The sequence below is a fragment of the Plectrocnemia conspersa genome, unplaced genomic scaffold (assembly GCF_051122295.1).
Source record: "Plectrocnemia conspersa isolate PC_06_02 unplaced genomic scaffold, ASM5112229v1 ptg000010l, whole genome shotgun sequence".
NCBI lineage: Eukaryota > Metazoa > Arthropoda > Insecta > Trichoptera > Polycentropodidae > Plectrocnemia > Plectrocnemia conspersa.
The window spans coordinates 17,240,071-17,250,117 of record NW_028277174.1 but is presented as its reverse complement, the minus strand read 5'-3'; the positions used below and the strand labels follow the sequence as shown (position 1 = coordinate 17,250,117).

General features: G+C 30.8%; 1 protein-coding gene across 1 annotated transcript; it reads left to right on the top strand.

Annotated features, from left to right (window-relative positions):
- Positions 1-213: 213 nt before the first annotated feature.
- Positions 214-8,324, top strand: LOC148230780 (uncharacterized). Its single transcript, XM_088194673.1, has 4 exons — positions 214-256; positions 503-561; positions 6,172-6,200; positions 6,272-8,324. The coding sequence occupies exons 2-4, from the start codon at positions 537-539 to the stop codon at positions 7,835-7,837; spliced, it is 1,620 nt and encodes a 539-aa protein (XP_088050799.1). The 5' UTR covers positions 214-256; positions 503-536; the 3' UTR covers positions 7,838-8,324.
- The last annotated feature ends 1,723 nt before the right edge of the window (positions 8,325-10,047 follow it).

Below are 10,047 nucleotides of genomic sequence, written 5' to 3'. Positions count from 1 at the left end.
ACATACAAACAATTACATAATTGCATGCACACACACACTTTTACTCTCAGCTGTGTGTGAGTGTGTGTCCAGGTCACGACCACAACCTCATCGCGTTACCCCCGCAGCCTCAGCATCACCGGGAGCTGATCTCATCTGAGAGATTTTCAATGGGGGGCCGCTTTACGTATAAATACACGGCATGTCCGCAAGTCAAAGTCAGTCTACGCTTGACTAACAAAAGCAATCAGTACTAAAATACTCGTCTATCGGCGAGGTGAGTTTGACTGAAAACAACCCTTACAAACCAACTCAGTATTATCATACAAACATATATTGATACTTATGTATCATGCGTGTATTACCTTTTTGATTAAATAAATTTACATCTAAATATCATTAAAAATAAAAATAATCAGAATTCATAAAAAATACATAACTTAATACAATATATATTATTTTTGTATTTTTAATTGTTTAACTGACCAAATTTTATAATTAAAAATATTTTTTTTATTTACAGTGTAACTTAATTTAATTTACATACAATCAACACCATGCGTCATATGTCTCTGTTCTTTGGTAAGTCTTCAAATACAATATCAATATATTTTCATTTTATATTATAAATTAAATAATTATATAATATACCAATAATTAATTTATACGTTTAGGTTGTTTTGTTTTTATTGTAAATGAAATTTATCGTGTATTTAGCAATTTTAAAGTAAACCTAAATTTTAATAGTCCCCTTGGTTTTATGAAACTTAAATAAAAAAAATAAGGAAAAACTTTACAAATCAACTATTTGTTTAAAAAATTTGTAGTATTAATTTTGTAATTAGCTTCAGTTAACTTAAAATAATCATATTTTTTTAGGAAATTGTAATTGCATGTGAAATTATTTTTCTTACAATTAATTTTGCATAAAATCATAATAGAATGCATATCCTTTATTAGTGCACATATTAAACGATTGCATCGGATGCACCTTGCAAATACTGCATTACGAGAATCAGGTCAACAATCACAATGCAATGATGCATTCTGATTTTTTGCCTCATCTTACGTATGCCATTATATCTAGAGGCATCTTTACGATTTACGGATGAATGGTAAATAATGAACGGATCTTGCTTATATCGAACCACTTCAATTCTTAAACACGTTTACGTATTTAGTATATACTCACTTAAAAGTTTGCGTGCAAATCTCAAAAAATAATAGGGCAACCCAAGGTGTTTTTTTTTTGTAACATATATATTATATTTTATTATATGAAATTAATAATATATTAGTCGCTCCTGAAATAAATCGTTCGCGAGTGCAAAATACGTTCGTTGCATGTCCAAGTTTAATGATCCTCAAACAATCGGTCGTAGATTACTTGAATGGCTTAAAAAACTCGTCCGATGTATTTATAACGTCGAGATTGAGATCAAACAGATCAAGTGTGTATCATATGCGCATGCGCAATAATTCCATTCATATTCATTCGTTATGAATGAATCAAAATACTCGATTATAAATAAATTTATCAATGAATTTTTATTAAAACTATTTTTTATCGTATATTAATGATATTTGCAAGATTAAATTTTAGAAGTATTTATAACATTATTACATTTATATTGTATAATAATTTTTGCATAGCAAAACATTTTTGAAAATTTAAAAATTATCTTGATATACATATTTTACCATAAATTTTAATTTAAATTTTTATATACCTACTATTTCATTATTTTTATATAAAAAAAATAATATAAAAATTAAAGAAATATTATGATTCAATCTAATACATAGAGCACAAAAAATCTAAAGCATTAAATAAATATAAATATATTTGGCAAAAATACGACTGCCTTTTATGCTAATACCTATTTAACCGTTGATTTTGTATAAATATTTTTAACAATATAATAAAATTTAAATTAAGACCTATTTCTTAGTATTATGATTGCCGTGCATATTTAATGTTACTATGCCATTGAAATAATAAAGACTAAAAAAATCTTATTGATCAAAACCACGAGATCTAAAATATAGTTTTTGGTCACCTCATGTCTATATTAAATATATGCAAGTTAAAGATTCGTATAATCGGTATCGTAAAATAAATTTAAATGGCAATATATGTAGGTTAAAGTGTAACATTTTGTAATATATTACAGTTTGAAAGCCATCAACGTGACGACGGAAAAACAAGCCTTAATTCCTTACAAAGCTATAAAACTGCAATTTGACGATTGCGCCCTCAGTTTTAACTCAATGAGCTTTTATTGCACTAATGCATCACGACGTGAGCGAACTTTGCTATTTATCACCGTTTAAGCAACGTTCTTAATTTTCGCTTCTGTGGTTTCCAAACATTTTGACCATTTGTCATTTTATTACACACTGGACATAGGATGGAGATAAAAACGCACATAAACAGAGACAAAGAAATTCGCAACTATATTACCACAGTTGCTCTCAATATGCGTTTCAATAAGTGTCTTGATTTATTGGTGGATTCGTGATGAAAGCTCCGGAAAATTTCTTCATCCATTCAAATAGTAGGAATTTCGATATCGCTGTACCATTGTATTATTCAAGAAAGCTGATATTTAACCGAACCGTTATGTTTTTCATCCATCTCTAATGGTTAATATATAATATAGCATTAAATGTGTTATACAATACCGGAATGGTGTGATGTATCGATTAAAATAATTTATTCATAAATTTAAGTTCACATAGTCTTGCAATAGATTGTTCAATGAATAATGCACTTGGTTAAATTAAGATCATCAGATAGCGGCTGTATTTAACTGTTTGGTAATTAAACCGCCTGTTGAAAGTTACGCACGATACTTGGCGACAACAAAAAAGGTTCATTCAAATTGTTGACAATGGTTTAACGTTTCGAAAAATTTGCATTTTCCCTACGCAGCATCTTTTTTTTTGCTGAGTATGTGAAAAACGATATGACCGAAGGCGCGAAACCTATTTCCACGCTAATTGATCGTTTACGAAATCGATGTTTCGCTTCGCACGCGATTTTATATATTATTGTTGTATTTAAAGTACCAATGAAATCTTTATTGTTTGCAGGTTTGTACAAAATAAATTAAACAAAGCAACCCTCTTCTAAAATTCAACGCAAACAAATTTCACATTACATTTAAAGTTCATATTTAATAAAAAAAATTACCAGAAAGCAATATATTTTATTCAATAGAAAATTTAGAATTAGCTCAAAATCATCTATACTTTATTAAAGATAAATATTGATAAACCTCAAAAATATAACTGACCACTTATCCTTTCTCAAAAATATTTCTGAAAATCAGTATAAGTTAAATAAATTTATTTTAATTAAGAAATGTTCCATATTTAATCGAAATATTTTTATTATCAAGAAAAAAAAATGGTCAAGGCTTGTGTGATATATTATCAAGTCCCTACTTGATAATATATCACATTCTAAAAATTCCATAAAAACATAATAAACACAGTTCCCAAAATACGACAGAAATTAAATGCATGTAAAAAAAAAATTTCGTGTCGTTTTCACATCGTAAAATCACAAGCTAATGTAAACTGAAGTATATTAAAAATTCACTGTGAAAAATCTCAATTAAGCCCCATAAAAAAATAACAAAGTTATTAAAACAAAAAAAAATAATTGCAACAGTTCATAGTTGATTCGTCAAATGTTCCCATGACCAATTTTGCAATTTTATTTGAGGCAAACGTCGGAGTAGATATCTATAAATATATAAAGCAAAGCACGTACATGCCGGGTATTGATCCAACGAAGAAATTTTACTTTCGTTACACTTTCAGATGCTCAATACATCCCCGATCACGAATGTTACCTAATAAGGTTATAATACCTCTTTGTGATTCTTACTTCGTGGCACACTTCTCATATATACAATTATTTCAATATTATATAAGAGCTTTAATTTTTTTAAAACATACCCTATTATTAACATATTTAAAATACAAGTACAATTAATAATTAATTAATAAACTTTGCATGCAACGAAATATTTGTTGTGTTATAACAGTTAATGATAGGTATTTCGTTATTATTACGATCGTGTCTGCATTCAGCGAATTGCAGCATCTGAGGTGAATGGATGAACAACGCATCGAATTCTGATAATGACTTTAATTTGGTCACACGTGTGATATTATTGTCTATACGGCATAATATAATATGTTTATGTAAGTAACACAAATGCGAATTATATTAAAAAAAATTGCCCCAAAACTTATATAATATGTGTTAAAATAATCGTGACCGTTCTAGAATAGCTTCAGTCGTAAGATTCGCATCTTCTCATGCCTGGTTTTAGATTCGTACTTGAACGTGTGTTAATCGTGAGGATGGTATAAGGGTGACCTCCTGATCTGACAAAACCTCAACATTGATTCGTGATTGAATCAATTTTCTATTGCATCCTCTTGTCTAGCATTATATCCGCGAACTATTTGTGCATGCTTGTATTTAAAATATAAAGAAAAGAAATATCTTCAAGAAACATATATAACAAAATATTTTTTTTCATTATTTAATAGTATTTATAAAATACCATTTATCAGTTTTCATCACTTCTATACATAACTGTCTTAAAATCTTATATGTAGCTTTAAAATATAAATATGGTTACATCTTAGAATTTCTCAATAAAAGAAATATCATTTTTTATATTGAAAACTGTATGCATTTTTAATATAATATATTATATAGATAGTATTTTTACTAGAATAATAATTTTTATGTATACATGGTTACATACAATGTTTCATCAAAAAAATCAGGACATATTTAATTGATGGACTTAAAAGCGCAAAGATACAAACATCTCAAAAATATTTAGTTCATTCTTTATACATAATAAATATTTTGGCATATAAATTATCCATAAGTATGAAGTGATATATAATAACTAAATTGCCTCTCATTTCGAATGACATATAAAGTTTAAAGTGTGCAAAAGCAACAAAAAATCTATCTTAAAAAAGTAATGCTAAATTAAGTTACGTTCAGCTAGATCTAGGTCGACGATGTAATATTTTCGTAATGTCTATATTAATATTATAGATGTAACCTGGTAGTTAAGATGAAAAAATATTACATATGTATATATATATATATATATATATATATATATATATATATATATATATATATATATATATATATATATCATTTAACAATGGATAACCTTTTTCGTCAAATTATAATGTGAAGTCCAAGATCAGATGTGTCTTCGTTCCACTTACGTTAAATAAATCTTCGTGTTATCTTTTGACACGCCTACTGTTATTACCGAACTTTAGATTTAGACAAAGCAAATTAAATTATCAATAATTAATCCCGAGGCGGACTTGTGCAAGTGAGAAACGTCCCTCCGATGAAATCTCGTCGTGTTATATCCATAACCATCTCATTATGAGAACGAGCATAAACATAGGAAGAAAGGTTACCTATTAGAGATACCCGCAGGTACCATAGCACGCCATCAGCCGAAAACGTGACTCGAGATCGGTTTTTAATCATCCGTCTCGAACGTCCTTTGCATCGAAATCCGCTCTCCGTTTTGTGACACGAAATCCGGACAATCTCTGATCTTTGCCAGGAAATGCCACAAAAGACGCTCCGCTTACCAATGTGAGATTCGAGATGACACTCGTGACAAATTGTAGAACGTTCACAAACGTCCTCCAAGTGTCAAGCAAAAATCGATACCTATCATTTCAAAACAAAAAATCAATTGTCTGCGATATACATTTTTTATAACATGCAAAAAATATATTTGCAATATAATCGTGCGAACAAATTATTGTTTATTATCGCCAGGTCGCGACAAATCTGTCACAAGATTGACAACATGCAGATTATCCCAGTTGCATCACGGTGCATAAAAGCGCGATCTTTTGCCAAGATTAAACTATACCCTTGTGAACTGAAAATTAACGCTACAATACCATGAGACAATAACTTTTGCGCCAACTCTTGATTTCAAATTATAGCGTTCCCACGTTTGCATGTATGAATTTATATAGTCTCTAAAAGTTTTGCAATCTTTTATATATAAATAAACATTTAAATTCCAATTATATATACATTAAAATGAAATTTGTAAACGTTTAACTCGCATTAACTCATCTAACGTTGAATGTTTAATTTTACAGCTCTGCTCGCCATAAGCGCTACAGCTCATGTAAGCATTTTTATTAAATACGCCAATAGCATTCATCTGCATGTCTAATATTTTATTTTAATGAATTTCAGGGTCAAAATGGTTACACATACAATAGACCGGACAAACCATTAGGTGGACCGTCTTCTCCTCGACCATCTTATCAACAAGGCTCATCTGCTGGCACCCCATCGTATTCTGGCTTCCCATCTAACGGACCATCCACCCCATCTTACTCCAGTCCTTCTAGCCCAACTTTCGGAGGTTCTAGTCCTTCATACCCCGGTACCGGTTCTAGCAATGGTTATCCATCTGGAAGGCCGCAAACCCCCACGTTTGGACAACAAGGAGACTCTCAGAGGCCACAACAAGGTGGTTACACTCCCGGATCTTCAAGCCCTCAACAAAACGGACAACGACCATCAGGTCAAGCCGGATACACTCCAGGACCTCAAAGACCATCTACTCTCTATCCTCAACCTGGATCTAGCAATGGTTATCCGCAAAACCCCACTGCAACTGGACCATCCGGACAAGGTGGATTCACACCGGGACCTCAAAGACCATCCACGAACTATCCACAAGGACCAACTGGATCAAGCAGACCTACAGGACCGTCTTCTGATTACCCACAAAGTGGACCTGGATTCGGTGGATTCCAACAAAGCGGTCAACAAAACACTTTCGGTCATCAAGGAGATAACAACGATGGACAATACGAAGGTGGAGATTATTCGGCCATTCCCGGAGAACCTGAACAAGATTATCCCATTTACTCAGAAATCCCTAAAACTTCTTTCACTTGCGAATCTCAACAATATCCTGGATATTATGCCGATATTGAAACTCGATGCCAAGTGTTCCACGTTTGCTCAAACAACATCACATATGACTTCCTCTGCCCGAACGGAACTATTTTCTCTCAAAAAGATTTCGTCTGCGTTTGGTGGAATCAATTCGATTGCAACTCCGCTGCTAGCTTCTTCGAATTAAATGCTAATTTATATGACTATAACATAATCGGAAGTCAACAAGGTGCCTATCCAGGATCCCAACAAGGATCTTATACCGCACCAAGCGGACCTCAAGGGCCATCTACTGGTTATCAACCAGGATTCGGATCTCAAGGACCAAGCAGTCCATCGAACGGATATCCCAGCACTCAAGGACCAAGCGGCCCATCAAATGGATATCCTAGCACTCAAGGACCAAGTGGCCCGTCAAATGGATACCCAAGCTCTCAAAGACCGCAAGGCCCATCCGGTGGATTTCCCAGCTCTTCCAAGCCACAGGGCCAAGGTTCTTACCCCTCGTCTCAAGGTCCATCTTCGGATTATCCAACTGGAACCACCAGCCCAGCGGGAGGATACCCAGGATCTCGTCCGTCAACTTCCTATCCTGGAGCACAAGGCCCATCTTCTTCATACCCCGGCCAGTCGAGCCCGCAATCTTCGTACCCTGGATCTCAGGGCCCATCTTCTTCGTACCCTACTTCGCAGGCCCCACAAGGTTATCCATCAGGAGCACCGAGTGGCCCAGCTTTCCCGTCCGGACCTGGATCTAGCCGACCAAGCGGTTTCCAGCCACCTCAAGGCGACACTGGATACTCAGGCAGTCCGCAACAGCCTAACAGAGAATATCTTCCACCGAGAAACTAAGCATCCGCTGTTTTATAATCTTATAAATTAACTAACTTGAGAATGTTAACTTTTAACGTCGAGACATCCACAATTTTAAATTATGAAAATTTTGGTTGTTTTGCCTTTATCTTGTATTTTAAAAGTGAACATCCTCGACTTGGCACGAATATGGTTCAAACAAATTTAGACAAATAACTAAATAATTCAGAAGTAAAAAGAATAGTGACAAATGACTTAGGTGTTGTCACGCGTAATCTACATAAATTATTAATTATTGTAAATAAAATTTAAGTATTTATATTAAACGTATTGATCAAAAATTATTTATTTCGCCAAAAAAATGTTACCAGTAAAATTGAAGTCATTTTCAGTTACCATTATGTTTAGTATTAAGTTTTTATATACATAATGCGCCATTATTTTATAATATTATTTAAACCTTTTAATACTATTTTTTGTGTTCAATAATAAAAGCATATATTATTCTGAAATATATACTTTTATATTTAATAATCTGGCATTAAGAATTATATTATTGATTTGTATTTCATATAATAATTATGCAATAATAAAAGGAAACGCCTTTTTAAAATTAAAAACATTTTTTATTTGGTTTTCAATATAATGATACGATGAAGCATTATATGAATTACACCTAAATAACACTTTTTACAAAAATCCTAATACAATACAATTACTATTATTCTAAATATTCTTAATTCAATACAATAACTAATAAAATTATAAAACTATGTACTTATAAATCTACAGATAAAGAGTGCTTACATTGTATTTCTAAAGATATTCACGTACATATACAAGTAATAATAATTAACATTTTTATTTGGCAATATATTTAATCATCAGATTTTTAAGAATAAATAATCAATAACTTTTTTAATATAACTTTCATTAATATTATTAATATATAGTTAACTGACTTGCCTTCAAGGGTCACATTGGGTTATGAAACTGATTATTTAGAAATCCTTCTCAACAATATCCTGATTAGTATGCCAAGTATTCCAAGTTTACTTAAACTAAAATCTCGCAAAAATATTTAATTTTCGAAAAATTAATTCGGCTGCAACTCGGCTTAAATTTTTTTTTAATTTATTGATGTTTTATTTATTAATAACATAATTTTCAGTCAATAAAGTTCTAATCCAGTATCTATAATTATTTGAATTATTAAATATATACTTATAATACTATTCAAGGGATTCTAAACAGGTTAATAATATAGAATATAAATTTAGCGTCAAATTCCTGGACTTGAAGCTAAAATTTTAATCATTCGATCAAAATATTTAATTTAATTTAAAACATAACATGTAATATAAAAATAGACCCATTCGTATTTTTTGATTAATTAACAACTGACCATTAATTATTACTACTGTCAGTTATTAAATAATTCACTCAATAAATGTAGATAATCTTCTCCGAAGTTTAAATGTATACTATACACCTGAGTCGCCCGCCAGAAATAAAATAAAACAGAAAGAGAGAAAATAAAAGAACATATTGTAACTAATCATTAATTTATGTTATTAAAATAATTTTAAAAGCATGTCGCCCGTAGTGATCAAAATTTTGGCCACCCCTGCTCTACACAGATGTATTATAGATATTCTATTGTTTTAATTCAAATATCAGGTTTCAGTTACAGGGTACATAATTAAACAATTTGTTGTTTTAAGTAAGCCCTGCTACAATTTCAAGTAGGCAATTTCATAACCACTTTTGTTCGTAGTTTCCTGCAGCAGATAGTTACAGTACTTTAAATCGTTAATCTATGTCATTATGGCACACAAGCCTTACTTTTGTTAATGCATGTTTCAAAGCGCAGATTTTGAATACAGTATTCTGGTTAAATATGTAAAATCACTTTATTTACTCGTTTAAATAAAACAAATGTATAAAAATAAAGGAAAAAAAATATTGTTATAGGGAAGTTAAAATATATAGTAAAAAATAGTGTAAAAAAATATATTATAAAATTTAGTTATTGAATTCACTAGTATGTTTTTTAGAAACGTGCCATCTATTGACAGATAAACTAACAAAGAATAAATAAATAAAAACTTTACATTAAAATGTGTATACTTTATTATGGAATTATTTAAATAAAATATTAATGCTATAAATAATCAAGAGATTTGGTTTAAAACTCTGATAAAATATTATTTAGTAATCAATTATTATATTTTATTTTAAAAAATATG

Coding starts and splice junctions, on each gene's coding strand:
- LOC148230780 (XM_088194673.1), top strand. CDS start 537: ATGCGTCATATGTCTCTGTTCTTTG. Junction 562..6,171: donor TCATATGTCTCTGTTCTTTG/GTAAGTCTTCAA, acceptor TTAATTTTACAG/CTCTGCTCGCCATAAGCGCT. Junction 6,201..6,271: donor CCATAAGCGCTACAGCTCAT/GTAAGCATTTTT, acceptor AATGAATTTCAG/GGTCAAAATGGTTACACATA.